The 16102-nt window shown below is 43.2% G+C and overlaps 1 protein-coding gene across 1 annotated transcript; it reads left to right on the top strand.

Moving 5' to 3' along the window:
* The first annotated feature begins 292 nt into the window (after nt 1-292).
* Nucleotides 293-15728, top strand: SLC1A4 (solute carrier family 1 (glutamate/neutral amino acid transporter), member 4). The gene is made up of 7 exons (XM_009993442.1): nt 293-331; nt 1749-1811; nt 7331-7497; nt 10092-10325; nt 11408-11602; nt 13051-13185; nt 15494-15728. Exons 3-7 carry the CDS (start codon nt 7358-7360, stop codon nt 15726-15728), a joined length of 939 nt encoding a protein of 312 aa, XP_009991744.1. The 5' UTR covers nt 293-331; nt 1749-1811; nt 7331-7357.
* The last annotated feature ends 374 nt before the right edge of the window (nt 15729-16102 follow it).

The raw sequence follows: 16102 nt of genomic DNA on the forward strand, positions 1-16102 counted from the left end.
GTGTATAACTAGCATAGTGTGATTGCCTTTGGTGTCCCTGCTCAAATGCTGAGGTGTGGCAGACAAGAAGGGGCCTTTTTATGCGAGCAGAAGAAGGTGGCATTCACACCTCTGGAGGTGCAAAACATCTGTCCCAAGCTACTCGAGTATCTTCCATAGTACATACCTCACTGCTGCCAGCGTGCTTGCCTTTGCAAAATGAATTCAGTTTCTGAGAGTGAAACACCTTGGTGTGTTTGTTGTAGAAGTTCTGTGACAAGTATTTCATTTTCTGTTTGTATTTTACAGAAACCTGTTTCCTGCCAATCTTGTTGCTGCAGCTTTCCGAACGGTAAGATACTATGTGGGCTTGGGACATGAGCTACAGACAGACAAAGTGATGCTGTTTTTTTGAAAACAGACTAGAAAGATGGTGTAAAAAATACTGAGGGTTAATTTATTTATAGTATGTGAGATTTTGAAAGCACTTGACATAATCAGATATACAGCTTTCATGTCAAACAGTTTGATTTTGAAAACTACTCCTCAAACAAAAGCATATTTGTAGCCCATGCTTTGTACCTCCACCAAAAATGTTCTTTAAAATTTTGTGCTTTGGGTGCCGTGTCGGGCAGCAACGGCAACTGTGCTTTGTGCCAGACTGCTTATCGCTTTGCAGGGGCTAACTAGGAAACCTTTGGGTATGGAGCTTGGAGCTGAGCTCAGAAGAGACAACAACTTTTAGGCTCCCATGGGTGTAAGCTCTACCTGTTGCCTGATGCTTTTATTCAGCATTTTCCGTTGTATCCCATGCTGGATTAATTGGTCAGCCTGGTTTCTCTTCCAACAGAGGACTAAGTGTGGTAGGGAAATAACTGGCACCAGAACATAGTGTAATTTAAACTGATGGACAGAAGCTGTGGGGCTCCAAGAAGATTTTTATGTAGTTCTTATTGCTAATTTTAGATGTTGTGATAGACACAGCTGAGAATATTGCTATTGGGCAGAGTCATTCTCTATGATACAGGTGCACAATAATAGTTTTTTGCCTTCATGTTATTCTGTTGGCTTGCTTTTGAATCAAAAACAAGGTCTTAAAATCAAGTGTCATTTTGAGCATGTATATAATACAGTAGAAGTCAATATGCCATAAACAAAAATAGGAACAGTACAAAAATATCACTAAGAAAAGGATATTCTGTGATGCCTCGAGTTGTCAGGGTTCTGTATATTCAGGGATGAAACAAAGAAGTCCTTTTCTCTCTGCTGCTGTTGTCACAGGTAATTGACAAATACATAAGCTTTTATTTCTCCTATTTTATATCTAAAGAAAACAAGCCCAAGGAATTCCTGCTTTTGCAAGATGTCTAGTTTATTTATCAAAAGTAAACTGTTGTCCTAGATTTTAGATATTTTACTGACTATTTTAATGCATGCCTCACCATCTCTAGCAGTGAAACAGCACAAGCACCACTTGCCTTCTGTAGGAGCCAGTGTGACAGGGTGGAGGAAAAGATAATTCCCCATCTGCTGCCTAAACCTGGCAGCTCAGGGGGTCACAGAGCACTTCTCTATTGACACATGGGGAAGGGGCTGTGTCTGCTGTCACTGCCTTTTCTTGCACAGGACAGGTTTGTTAGCCTCTGCATTTAGGTCTCCAGCAAAAGTCTTCCTAACAGTAATCTCCTTGTGAAGTACTAGATGATATGATCATATTGTTGATCTGATCAGCAAACATTGTAGTTTTGTTTGTTTTTTCTTGCCTGCAGTATGCGACAGAGTATAAGTTGGTGCTCAGAAACACTACCTCTGGAAACCTCACGCAAGAGAAGGTAAGGTCACCACTTTGACTTCATACAAACCCTTGTCAACTGTAATGTTTGACTGCTTCACAGTCTTTAATCCTTTCCATCAGTCATTGAAAAGAAACAAGTACTTTTCTTTGCCTGGAACCAAGACACAAACAAGCCATGTTAGTAACCCATAGCCATACAGGAAAGCTACAATGAATGGGAGAGCTGAGCTCAACTGCCTGACCCTTGGTACCTTATTTTTAGGCCATGCTTTCTTAGACCTGGTCTCACTTGATCTCAATTTTGAGAAGTCACTGCCTAATGTTTCCAAGTAACTTTCTGTAGACTTTGGTTTAAATCAGGCTGGCTGAATATATTCCTTAAACCTTCATTAACAATTTGGAGAGAAAAAGCTTTTTTCCACTACCCAAGGCTCCTAAAAAAAAAAAAAAGGCTAGTTGAGAATTTTTTCTTGTTGTTGTGCTGCTGAAGTTTTGTTTGAAGCAGTAATAAGTGGTCTGAAGGCCTGAAAGTTATAAAACATTACAAATAGGCTGCTATTGCAATGGTGTCAAAAGGGAAACTAATTTGTGGGTGTAGCTGAAGTAGAATCGTTGAATGTCTTTGATTTGGAAGGGACCTCTAAAGTTCCTCTAGTCCAAACTAGAGGACATCTCCAGGGACATCTCCAACTAGAACAGACTGCTCAGAGCCCCATCAAGCCCCACCTTGAATGTCTCCAGTGATGAGGCCCCCACCACCTCTCTTGGCACCTGTTCCAGTGATCCACCACCCTCATATTAATGAGCTTTTTCCTAAAGTCCAACTTAAATATACCCTTCTATAACTTAAAAATGTTACCCCTTGTCGTTTTGTTACATGATCTTGTGAACAGGTCTTCCCCAGGGTGTTATTTTCCATATGTAGCTCATAGGACTTCCAGAATGCTCTGTCTCCCATTGAGTGGCATCTCTCCTGTAGCACAGAGCTATCAAACATCTGTATTACTGGCCCAAGCCAATGTATTGCAGGTCCAGTAATAATTACTGTTGTCTTATGGGCAGCATGCTGTGAAACAGACTCAGTATCCTAGCCTGTGATGTATCACCTCACTCCAAATGAAGTATCTCATGTGCTTTCATGGGATTTTGGGGAGACAGGTCTGAGACTGGAAATTACTTGCAGGGTTATTTTTGATTTATCAGGCTCCTTTTGACTACCTGACATCAATATAAAAAGCTGGGTTGCATCATATGATTTGAATGCCTCTAGGGCAGGAGACTTGTGAGGTTTGTATTTGTCATGGCAAGGCTCAGCTGGGGCTTGCCCATGAGTCTGTAAAACCACTGAGGAAAAAGCAGTTCATGCTCAGCCAGAGGGACTCTGAAGTGTGACCCTGAGCACAGGAAGTTCCAGCCTCGTTAACCTTCTCCTCGCTGTGCGCGGTGCCTGAGCAGGCGATGCAGAACAGTGTGTTTCTGAGCTCTGCTTTTGGCTGAGGGGCTGGACTTTCACCAGCCCCAGAGGCAGGGTGACGTGTCACTTGGATGGCACAAGGACTGAGCAGGGGAAAAGTCAGCCCTTGCCCCAAAGCCCGATGTCACAGGGCGTGCAGTTTCACTGGGAAAGACGCAGCCCCCCTGGGCTCTGCCCCTGCCTGTGAGGTGGCTTTAGCTCAGATCTGCACCCACCTCATCTGACAGGGATGTGCAGCGAGGCCTGCAGAAGGGCCATGCCATCCCAAAAAGAGCATTTACCTTCTCGTGCCACTATATCCTCAGGCAGTACATGCCTGCACAGCCTCACTCTGCCAAAACCAAGTTCCATGTGAAAGGCTGTAACGATGTGCACTTAGACATGTATGTCTGCTTACAGAGTGTAGGGTTATTCTTCATTGAAGTGGTGGTACATGAAAGGTGAATTAGACTTCTTATTCATCTTCAGTGTCAAGTTTAATAGGAGCTCCTTGGCAACCAAGCACAAATCAGGACCAGCCATATCCACTGGACTTAGGCTTGGCTGTCAAGTACTTTTTTAATGTTTGTTCAAGGCCATCACTCTTCCTCAACAGATAAGAATACATCTTTTGGCAAGTTGCAATGGGAGAATCTTTTTCAGTTTTCTTCTTTCCTTTTCTCACTTATCAGACTCCTGTTTGATTCAATATCAGAAAAAATACCCTGACTTCATCACCTATGCCTGTTTTTGCCAGCGGTTATGATGTAAAGGTTATTTCTGCTACTACTTTTCCAAAACTTTTCTCCAGTTGTTGGAGCACAACCAGAGTTGAACTTCAATTCCAGAAGACGCCCTACTGTCTCTGGAGAAGAGCAGACAGAATGAAAAGGAAGCATCATCTCAGTTTTGTTAGCTCAGTTTCAGTATTGGTCTGACCATATTATTTATGGATAGATGGGGATTAAGTTTGGAAAGGAAGCATATGATTTTTGGATAATATATAGTATAAATATCACAGTGATAGAAGTTGAGTTCTAGAGAATCAAGATTATATTCCTATCTAATGTTTTCTTTTATCAGCAGAATATTTGATTGAAGAGGAGAAATGCTTTCCTTCTACTTTCCATACGAGTAGTGTAGAGCAGAATTTTCCACTGATTGTGTTTTTTCCCCACCACTGGCTCATAGGCCCCATCTTCTCTTGCTGATGATATGAAGAGAGGGGCATGTAGATGTCTGCCCAGCCGTGTCCTTTTTGCTGTTTCACACGCTTCCTCGTGTTTACCTAGCTTTTATAGCTACATCCTCTCTGTGTTCAGCAGCAAGGCTTCCTGGGGCACTGGCTATCTCAGTTCCCCATCTGCATCACAGGGAGGCTGTGAGGGACTCTGAGTTCCTCTTGTGACAGCAGTGAAAATACACAAACCAGTAATTGCTCTTCTTCCTCCCATCACATGGCTACATTTTCTTTTCAACCACTTACTAGTGGGACAGCTCAATGTTAGCAGTTGTTTCCTTGATAAGCATTTTTTTTTAAGAGCCACAAAACAATAGGAATCTTCAGAGAGATTCAAGCACCAGAAGAGCTCCATGAATCTTCCCACCAGAACACAGAATTTCAGGCAAACAATAATGCATTCCATGGCTTATCCAGGAACAAAGCTCTCATTAAAACTGTTTCTGTTTGCTGTCCACCATGCTGCTTGTTTGGCAGCTCCTTTGGGGTGATGCACTCTTCTGTTAGAGCACAAAAAAAGCCGTTCAGCATCTGCCAATTGTAGAGGCTGGGACTGAGAGGATCTTCCGCTGAGGATTTACTGCTGGACTCTTTCCATATTGTGCTGCAAGGAGGTGAAATTCCCTGAATGCTGCAGATTGTCCCCTTGATTTTCAGGGAGCGATTTCTTGCAGTAAGTTACTACCATGTGTGAATGATGCACCTTCTGCCTACATCTGTGGTGACAGGAGGTGGTGGTGACTGTTTCGTGTTGTGAAGAAATGGCTCACGAGGGAGAAAGAGAGTAAGACCTGAAAGAGGTGGCAGGATGACAGTGAGTAGAGGGAAACAGTTCAGAAGTTTTTGGTGAATGTGCTCCCTATGGTCACAAATAATTCAGGGGTCTGCAGATCGAGGTCACAAGATCTAGGCTTGGAGGTCTTGAAGGGAAGAAGGACTTGAAGTGAAGGATACTTGAAGTGTGAGAACTTGGAGAAGCAGCAGCAGTGATCACAATGCTGGGAGCAAGGTGGAGAGAGACATCTCTGAAGGTGGAAGAAGACTAAACTCCATGTTGTTATATTCTCTTCAGCCTTATGGTAAACCTTATCTTCTACTCTGGAGTTACATTTTACCAACAGAAGTGAAAAATAGGAATATGTGAGCATGCCATGTACACAAGCAGTTTATTCAATTAATAGGAGGGTGTAATATTTTTTTAATCTAACTTTTCTAACCACAGAAGAGTTTAGAGCTTTCAGGCACACAAAACAGAATATAGACAAAACAGTGTAGACAGGAAAGTGTTACTCTGTGTGGAGAAAACAGCACATTTTTTCAGACATCTCTGGAGATACACTGCACCCCATTAATAAAATCCTGCCCATGTTTTCAGTTCTTTCAACTGGAAATCCAATAAATACTGACAACTTAGCCTTGAACAAGCAACTGTCATAAAAAAATGGCAGCTCCTAGATCTGATTTTGCAAATAAAAAAAGCCAGAACTTTCATTGTTTGTAAACACTTGTTAATAGCAGTTTAGCCTTTTTGCTTTTGTGTATAATTTATATTTCATCCCCTCCTCTGTGTTACTTAGTTTCCACTAAGGAACAGTCCAGTTCTACAGTAAACTTCCAGCACAAATATAATCTTGAGCAGGCTGATTTTATCAGATTTAGCAGATCAGTATCCAGAGTTCTTCCGTCAATACTCATTTCAAGCTTTTAGCTCAGGATATATTTTTCTTTCCTAGTGTTGAGCTAGTGTCTACTTAAACTAGCCAGAAGGCCAAAACTTGTACACAAACCTAATCTGTTTTTAGAAGCCCTTCCAAATAAAACAACAATTTGACATATTGAGCCTGTACTGCCAAGTTCAGGGAGGGAAAAGCAGTTTGTCAAAACAATTATATTTTTACGTAGCCACAAGAACACTCATTCAGTTCATATGATACTGCACTGCCAAACAAGCTCCAGCTCTCTTTGAGAAAAAAGCCGTGAAGAACTGGCAGAGCAGACTGGTGAGTAGACTAGTTTTTGTCAATAGGTGGATCCTGCTTTTATCCTCTTACTGTTACCCTGCAGCCACATGATTTCTGAGAAGGGGAACAGGTGTTTCTTCTGTTATTTCTGTCCCCCCACAGCTGACTTGGACAGATGAATGAGTAGGTGTCTATGCTTTGATACCTTTCTCTGCCCCTCTCTCCCCTTTCTACTTCATAACACTGGTAGTTTTCTCATGGTTTTCATGTTGGTAAAAACATTACACTGAAGTGATGGAACTGGCAGCTTCTGAGAGCAGATTCCCATCAGAAGTGTGAGGAAATAAAAACATATTTGGGGCCAGACTGCTGCAAGCCTCTTGCAGGTATGATTTGTTTAGACTGTAGATTGTCATAGTGCCAAGTGAGTGATGCTTGGTAGAGTAAGCGAGCTAGGAAGTCAGTATCACCAGTCTCTGCCATTTACACCTGCCATCTCTCTCACACTCATCTTCCCTTACAGGGAAACAGGGAGGGAAGTGTCAGTCTTTTAACAGCACATGTGTGATTGGCACCTGTGCTGTTTCACATCTGCAGCAGAGCTTGTCCTGAGCAAACTGGGGAAGTTTCTTGTTTGGGTCACTGAAGGCACACATATCATATGGAAGGACATGAGAGGAGGTGGTGGCAGGCCCTTTCACTTCTCCAGTGAGTCCATGCCAGCTCATAACTAGGGAGGTTTGTATCTGGACCGTGTCCAGATTTTTTTTCGGTTCTTTTCAACAATTTTCATGAAATAGGTTCTGTTTGTTGATTTCTCCCAGCAGAGAAATGAGATGATCCTTTTGTTGGGTTTTGTGCTGGTCTCACATCTAACAGGTTTTACATTTTTGCCTCTACAGATCCCTGTTGGTACTGAGATTGAAGGGATGAATATCCTGGGACTGGTGCTGTTCGCTCTGGTTTTAGGAGTAGCACTGAAAAAGCTTGGCCAGGAAGGGGAAGATCTGATTCGCTTCTTTAATTCATTCAATGAGGCAACTATGGTCTTGGTTTCCTGGATTATGTGGTAAGTGTGTGTCTGCAGGTACATCTGCAGTACAATCTTATGCTCTGCTCAGGAATCTCACCATTTATCCACCTCTCCAGCTTTTTCCTACCAGATCTCTCATCTCAGCAAAAGTGAATCTTGCGGCGTCTTTTTTCTTTGCTTGTGCCCAGTAATTAGACAATCACACGTAGCTTAGGGTATCAGTCTGAAACTCTTCAAAGGGATCAGCTCTTTCTTGTTTGTGTTTGCTTCCCAGAGGTGCATCTCTTTTCCATTTCACATCCCTAAAAGCAGGAATTTACTAAGGTTGATTTTTTTTTTAATTTGGTCTCCTACCTGTTAATGAGCACATCCATTATTTCACTTTCTTCTGTAGAGTCAAGACATATTTATGGGGTGAAAGTCAATCTGACTGATCTCACAAAGCTTTTGGCACCAAAAAAATCTGTATGCTAGGAGGTGAAGTGTGCTGAATTTTCTCACTAGGCAAGAAACTCCTGTGAAACCAGCAGTATCTTACACACAAAAATAAAAATATTCATGAGGACAGCTAGCTAACAAATTAACAGTGGAACATTTCTCACTCTCTTTCCAAAGCTGTGGAAAAAGCTATAAGCTTACCTTAAAAGTATTTTTTCTCCCTTCATTCTGCATTTTTCATTCCTACTATTTTCCTCCCTCTAAGAAGCAGAAAGGTTTTAACAAAACACCTGATTTTATACAGACAGATTTCTGTGTTAGGTGCTGTCATAAGGGATTGAAAATTTCAAAGTCTCAAACCAGCTTAACTCTTTTACTCTTGAGTGTAATTCCTGGGACACTGAATACTGATAAGAGGCAGTTCTTGTATTCAGCTGATTACAGTGCTAACACTTCAAGCCAATCAGTTGGTATATAATCCTTTGTGGATTATCAGAACCACAGCTGACTCTTTAACACTGCAGTGCACCGTAGCCCTTACTTGTTCTCTTTCCTTCCTTAAAGCTCTCGTGTTGTCTTGGTATTTATTCAAAATCTGTTAAGCCACATGTACTTCCCAAAGGATACTTTGGAATGGCTGAAACTCATACCTGGTCCCATTCAACAGCCACTTGTGTTCAGCAGCCCTTTGGTCTCAACTTTCAGTTCCTCCCTCTGCAGTCTCCCTCTTCAAGGGCAGGGATCTAGTCTCAGCTCTGAATCCAGTGTTCCTGCTTGCAGAGCTTGTGCAGGACCAGGGCTCAGCTAGATCTGGCTAGTCGGGGTGCTCAAAAGGGTAGTTTAAAGGCAGGATGTCACAGAATTGCAGAGGCAGAGGTATTGGCAGAGGTATTAGGAGGTGTTCTCTGCACAGAACAGAGGAGCTGCAGAACCCCTGAGGGGAGTGTCAGGGTAGGAAGAAGTGAGTGATCTGGACAACCTAAAGGCTTGCCCCTTTTTCCAAACTGTTGCATGCTTAACCAAAACTGAAGTTTGTCCTGACTCCACAGATCAGCTTCTCTCAACGTGGGCATTGGATCGGAGGGAAGAGTGGAAGAAAAAGCATTCTTTACTCCTGAGATGTGCAGGCAGATCTTTTATAGTTACATGCATGCCTGCATCAGGGTGATCTTTCAGTATTTCTTCATTTTAGAGGAAGAAATTAAGGGACAGCATCAGCAGAGGTACTCAGACACAGACATCCAAAGTAGAGCTTCAGAGGAACTGATCCTGGGGCCTGAAGGGATTCCTACCGTTCATTTAGTAGCTGTTGTTCTATAGGTGCAAGGGCAATTCTGTCTTTCCAGGGCTGTTCCCAGCTGCACTACTGAGACCAGAGGTGTGGCTCTGGCCCACAGGTGGCCCTTCCTCTGGAGTAGCTCCAGGTGTTCCTGACGAAGGAAACTTCAAACAAATGCTGACGTATTGAGACGTGGCATGTTCCTAGATAGGAGGCCAGGGAATGTAGACGTGGCTGTTGGCTTGAGAAAAGCTCCAGAAACCTGATCATTTAACATAGTCTTTTGTAGGCAAATAGCAGATTTAATTGCTGTCTTTGGCACGTGCTTCAGCAGCCTTTATCTGAGCTGTCTGGTATGGGCATAGCTGTTCCTTTCCTACAGGGGAATATATTGGCATCCAGAATGTCTACCATTTGAATGACCTAACGTCATACTTTTGCTGGTAGTCACTGCATGTCTTGAGATCCAACTTTTCCACCCCTTTCCTTGCTCCAGTGACATGGCACTGCTCCTTTTTCTGTCCTACTGTCTGCCATCCCTTCAGCAGAGACTTCAGCTTTTGGTCTTTGCCTGCCTTCCTCCCTGATGGACTGAAACTCCACACCAGTATCTTTTCCTGATAGCGTCTGCCAGCATTTCTGCATCCTGCTCGGCTTCCCTTCAGCACTCTCCTCACTCTGTCTCTGAGGGCTTAGGTGGACAGATTTTCAGTTTGACTGCTTGCCTTCCACCAAGCAAGAGTGTTAGAGAGGCCTTCCAAATTTGCTTAACCTGGGTGTGTGGTGAATAAAGTGCTACCCTTCAGTAAGAGCAGCATTTTCTTTAGAAGAGTGTTGTCTCCAGGATGGAAAATGGCATGTTTTTCAAGGCTTTTTGTTTGCACTGAATGACAGGCAATATTTCTTTACACAGGTATGTACCTATTGGCATTATGTTCCTTGTTGGGAGCAAGATTGTGGAAATGGAAGATATTGTGCTTCTGGTGACCAGTCTGGGAAAATACATCTTTGCCTCTATTTTGGGCCACTTCATCCATGGAGGAATCATTCTGCCACTTATTTATTTTGCATCCACACGTCAAAATCCGTATCGTTTTCTCTTAGGACTTATCACACCATTTGCCACTGCTTTTGCCACTTGCTCCAGGTGGGTTTCTGTGCTTCCTTTGGGATTGTAGCCTGTTCCTATTTGTCAGTATAAACTGGTTATATCCCAACACCAAACTGTGTTGAGTTTGAGGTGCGAGTATTGTTCCTGAGATTGCAATAAATAAATGAATTCTGAGTGTAGAGAGTCTTAACTGCTGTCAGCAGCCTGCCACACAGCACATACTGATAATTAGCTGTTGAAAACATTTCATCAGAGTATTGAGACTGTAGCATGATGCTGAGTTGGAATTTTGGGGGAAAAGGTAAGAAGTATTTGCTTAAAATGATCCTGCCAGCTGTTCCTTCAATTTTAAGTGATTTGATGGTCAGTAATGAGGGACTTTGTCCTGAGAAGTTTAGTTCTTCAAGTTCAGAAGCATCTCAAAAAAGTTTAGACTAATTTTGCAGGAGCATAGCAGACTTATTAACTACTGTAAAGGGACTTGACATTACTGATTTCAAAGATCTGACCTGGTCAGCATTTATTTGTCATAACCAAACTATCAAGCATGTCATTTACACTTTTCTCAAGGGGCAAACACCTGATCAAAGATCATAGCTATATAAAATAGTTTCAGGTCATTCCCTCAAGCAGACTCATGTCTGTCACAGGAGCTGAAGTACATGAAGTAGGAGAGGGTTTATGAATAAACTTATGTAATTTCTAATGCAAGGAATAAATCCAACAGTGATTTTATTTTTGTTGTTGTTATTGTTATTATTATTTCATTTGAGAAGGTAGTTGCATCTGTTGTATTTATATTGGCATCTGTTGGTGTGTTTTTGTGCTTTGATGCTTGATCATTCCACAGCCCTGTTAGGCTGTGTTAAGTCATGAGTTCTTGCTTCTGGAAGATTAAAATCCTTATCGGCTATTTCTGGATGGAAGCAGATTATTAAATACTGCTGCTCAAGACCAACAAGGAGGGTCTCTCTTCGCTATCATGACAGAGTGGGACTACAAAATGGCATTGTTGTCTCGTCCTGTCTTCAGCTTGTTGGAAACATGAAAGCCATGAGACGGAGACTTTCCACTCAGTGCACCCTAATGCTTTGTGTTTGATTTTTTCCTGTCTCTAGCTCAGCCACCCTCCCATCGATGATCAAGTGTATTGAGGAGAACAATGGAGTTGACAAGAGAATCAGCAGGTTTATCCTTCCTATCGGGGCCACTGTAAACATGGATGGAGCTGCTATTTTTCAGTGCATGGCAGCTGTGTTTATTGCTCAGCTAAACAATGTCGACCTCAATCCTGGGCAAATCTTCACGATTCTGTAAGTTGCTTGCTATTGCAACCACATCCTCTGGCCCCCAGACACATTCAAGCCTGTGGTCTCTCTGCTAATAGCTGGCAGTTTGCATTCCACATCTCTGACCTAAAGCTCGCAAACTGCTATGAAACATAATTATAGGGTGATTAAAGGATGGAGTCTTTCAAGCTTTATAAGATTTGCCAGGATCTCGATTTAATAAAAGGTGGAACCTGGGAGGGGCAATTTAATTCTGAAACAGACTTTGAGCTGTTTAAAACTGTTTTGCACATGAAATTCCTCTGCTTCCTTAAGCATCTCACTCCCCCACCCTCCACTCACCATTAAGCTGGGTAATTGAGGCATGCTGCTATACCCAAAAAGCTGCCCCTGATTCCCCTCTGGATGTCTTAGAAGATCCTCCTGCAAGCTCCTCAGTTCCTTATATATCAATTTCATGCTAAAGACTCTGTTTCTGCTTACCTCTCTACTCTGTCACTGGATTCCTGGGACAGATCCATTATAATTTCCTTCCTGACTGCTTTGTTTTATTGTTCCCTCCACTACCTCAGTCCTGCCTGTTTCTCTAAGACTCTCTCCCCTCCATGCCTGGAATATCCTCATACATCCCATATTCCATGAAGTGTCATTCTCTTCATTTCCTTCCTCAAAAGCCTTTAGGTGAGGATCCTACAGGGAGTTCTAGCTCCTACTGTGCTGAGAAGCCGTAGCTATATCCATCAGATGCCTCCTAGGGCCTGTTCCTGGCATTTTTTTTTACCCTCCCTGACCAGGTTTTACTTCCTTCCTTATTGCATTTTCCCAGAATATTGTTTGTCTAGTTAAGGCAGGACTGGGGCATTATTTACTTTTTGGATTAACCTTTCAGGTACTCTTAGTGAATCAGGTATTAATACAGGCCTGAGGATAATGCAGTGATAGCCTGAGGAAAACTCAGTTGTAGACATCTGTACATGAAAAGGTGTGTTGTCCACATCTATAGCACATGGACTGCAGGTTTCCAGCTCCTGATTTAGGGTCTGTATTTAAATGCAAAAAAAAAGACACAGAAAAGAGATGATACCCTGCATGGCAGGGTTTACCTTTTTGCATTTGAGGCCAGGACATGTAATGTACTCAGCATATTGGAGCTGATACATGACTTGGGAAAGGTTATATTAGTAAAGCAGCAGGATATAGCTGTGTTGGTTACATTGTGGGGTATTTTTTTCCTGAAAAGGCAATTATGGTATTAAATCCAGAGCCATTGCCTTGAAAGCTGCTGCAGATGCCTGCTGAGCAATTGTGCTTTGTGCCCATTACTTCACATCAGCAGGCAGGAAAGGGGTTTGCCTGGGAAGCAAGTGATCTCCATGTCCCATGCTGGAGAGTTTGTTTACAGTGACCCAAGTGCAGGAGAGGAGTGAGTGCTGCAGGGCCCCTGCTAACCGGGTGTGCACGTGTGTTTGCAGTGTGACAGCCACAGCCTCCAGCGTGGGCGCCGCCGGGATCCCCGCCGGAGGAGTCCTCACCATCGCCATCATCTTGGAGGCCATTGGGCTTCCCACCAACGACCTGTCCTTGATATTAGCCGTGGACTGGATTGTGTAAGTTCTTTAGGCCGCACCTCTCTGCTGCTGTGTGACATGTAGGATGTGCAGCTGGGAAGACGGGGCAGGGTAGTGAGTGTAGCACAGTATAAAATGAAACCCTACAAGATGCGGCTGCCTACGGGACAGGTAACTATTGGCAAATGATGAAAAAGGTGGTCCCTCCTTGATTAAAGCAGTAAGTGTGCTAAAATCCCTCTTCAGCTTTCTTACTCAGCCTTTATTGAAACATACATCTTCCTGGTTTCGGTTCCCTTTGGAAGGATTGTTTAAAGTTTCTTCAAGAAAGTGTTGATATTGCTGGAAATCAGTTGGACACAGGTGGGGAAGAAAGTGGAGTCTGAGTAGTGGTGAAAAACTTTCTTGGGCACATGTGTGAAACAGTCTCCATCAGAAGCTGTTGTCAGCTCTTGTTTGAAATATTTTTGTAGTTCAAGACTGGCCCAAGCACCAACACAAGTGTCACAGAGAGGTGCCATCCACTGGCAGGGCAGGGACACAGAGGGCTTGTGGCACTCATCCAGCTGTGGGGCAGTGTCACAGCTGGAACATGCTGCTGGGAGTCACAAATGTAGTACACACTAATACCATGTTTCCAACTCCAGGGAAGGAGCTAAAAGAGCCGACCTTCGCTCAGCTTCTGCTCTTCTTTCCAAGAGCCATTCCCCTCTTTGAACCATGAGAGATTATCTACTTGCCCAGCTCTGTTTGGAAGAGCTTATCTTTCCACTTAGCATAGCTATGTCCTTGTTAAGGCCTACATTTAATTTCTGTACTACCTAAATTAGATTAAGGAAAGCCTAGAAAATTTGTTTTGTTCTAAGTATTGGGGAACCTCCACATGATAAGTGTAAATGTGACATGCAGATGATTTCTTATAGCTTAGATGGACCCCATGGTAAAAGGTGCTTCTGCTTCTCCTCAAACAAACATCTGAGTACTCTTGAGTTAAAGCATGCTTAGAGTTTAAATGCTAGTGAAGTAAGCATAATTTGATAATTTTAAAACATAATCTGCTTTCAAGCCATCTGGTTGAAATTGGGTAGAGGGCTGAAATCATTGGTCAGGTTGGGTCAAGCAATCTGAATCCCATTGGAGTTTTTTCCAGTTGACAGGTTCAGGACAGTTCCTGGGTAAGGCTGTACACAATCCCTCTGCATTGCTTTCTGAACACACCATTCTCTCTCTGTAGGTGGTGTTTTCTGCAACAGATGTGGAAATTAGGATGCCCAAGGACAGTCTTGAACTCTGGAGGCTGAGGAAGGGGCAGCTCTATTGCCTCCTTCCCACACCACACATCTGTGGGACATAATCATATTCCTGTGTTTTCATTAGAGCCATTCAGCTCTTTTTTGCTGCCACCTCTTGGGGATTAGCCACCTCCAAAGGACAGGCAAAGCAGTGGCTAGCTCTTTGTAACCCATCTTCCTAAAGGATGACAGTAGTAACTGTGTGTTCCACAAGCTGTACTTGCAAGTGCTTTGAGGCAAGAGGGAAAAACTTGTCCTTCCTTTCACTCTGGGCTGCCTGTGTCACACTGGCTACCTTAGCTTCAGAATATGTAGCATTCCTCTGTGGTCAACACTGCTGTTCTAGTCAAGGAACTCAGCCTTGTGGTAACAAAAAGGAGAAGGAGGGAGGGAAGAGTCCTGTCTCTTGTTTTCATACCAGCCATTTAATTACCAGAGAGGACCATAGGTGCAAATTGAGCACATGCTGAAGTTAGGCTGCAGAATGACTAACAGAAATCTCAAAAGGCACACGAATAAATTGTTTTTCTTTATTACCCATTAATCTCCTCCTCCTGGGACAGTAGTTTTGTGCTGTAGGACCAAAGATTAGGACAAGTGCTACTAGCAAAAAATCCAGAGAACACAGACATTCTGCTTGGTTTTGGAAGGACCTCGTAAGTAGATGTTTGAGTTAAGGTACGAGTCTCTATAGTTAAAAAAGAGCTGGGTGCTCTGAATCACCCATTGGATAAGCCCGAATTAAGTTCCTGCTCTGAACTAGCATTTGAGAAATGCTGGCTCGGGGAAGGGGAAGAGGAATGTGGGCTGAGTAAAGATGAATGCCTGAGAAAGAGCTGTACCATTAGTGCAACCCACTGAGAAGCCAGAGCCAGTTGGGCCGACCTTTTAGTCAATGACCGCGCTGTGGAAAATACCTACGTTAACATCATCTCCCTTGTCTAACTCCACTGGAGTTAGTGGATCAGCAGGGGTGCATCGGCTGCCCTTACTGTGTTGTAACTCTCTTAAGCTAAAAGCCTGCTGTTTTGTTTTCTGTTTCTGATTTTAACCAGGGACCGAACCACCACAGTTGTGAATGTGGAAGGGGATGCCCTAGGAGCAGGCATCCTTAATTACCTGAACCAAAAGGAAAAGAAAGAAAAAGAGCAGGAGCTCAAGGAAGTCCACGTGGAAGCAGTTGCTAACAGCAAGGCTGAAGGGGAAACATCACCTTTGGTAACCCACAAAAACCCAGTCTCCAACACTACCAGTACAGCAGACCCTGAATCCAAGGAATCAGTATTGTGAACTACAGGCCGTTCGTCAACACGTGTCCTAGAAGTGGACCAGGGACTCGTTAATGCACCCAGACATTTGCAGTGCTAACAAGAGCTGGATGGCTCTTGGAAGTTTTAAATTCCAATCTCTTTTGAAATAATACACTGGGGAAAGGGAGGGAGGTGGGGAGGGCAGAGAAGAGATGTTGAAAGAGAACGTTTGCTTTATAATAGTGTTTTGATAACTCATATGAATACATGTATGTGTGTTGCACGTGCACACACGTATACATGTATGTGAAAACAATGCCATTGAGACTTCTCAATTAACAAGACTTTGTTAGTAAAGGCTCATATGGGTTGAAGATGGAGAAGTAGATAAACCCAGTATGTGCTTATTGTAGG

This window comes from Chaetura pelagica, unplaced genomic scaffold (assembly GCF_000747805.2).
Source record: "Chaetura pelagica isolate M959 unplaced genomic scaffold, ChaPel_1.0 scaffold472, whole genome shotgun sequence".
Taxonomy (NCBI): Eukaryota; Metazoa; Chordata; class Aves; order Apodiformes; family Apodidae; genus Chaetura; species Chaetura pelagica.

Coding starts and splice junctions, on each gene's coding strand:
- SLC1A4 (XM_009993442.1), top strand. CDS start 7,358: ATGAATATCCTGGGACTGGTGCTGTTCGCTCTGGTTTTAGGAGTAGCA. Junction 10,326..11,407: donor GCTTTTGCCACTTGCTCCAG/GTGGGTTTCTGT, acceptor TCCTGTCTCTAG/CTCAGCCACCCTCCCATCGA. Junction 11,603..13,050: donor GGGCAAATCTTCACGATTCT/GTAAGTTGCTTG, acceptor GTGTGTTTGCAG/TGTGACAGCCACAGCCTCCA.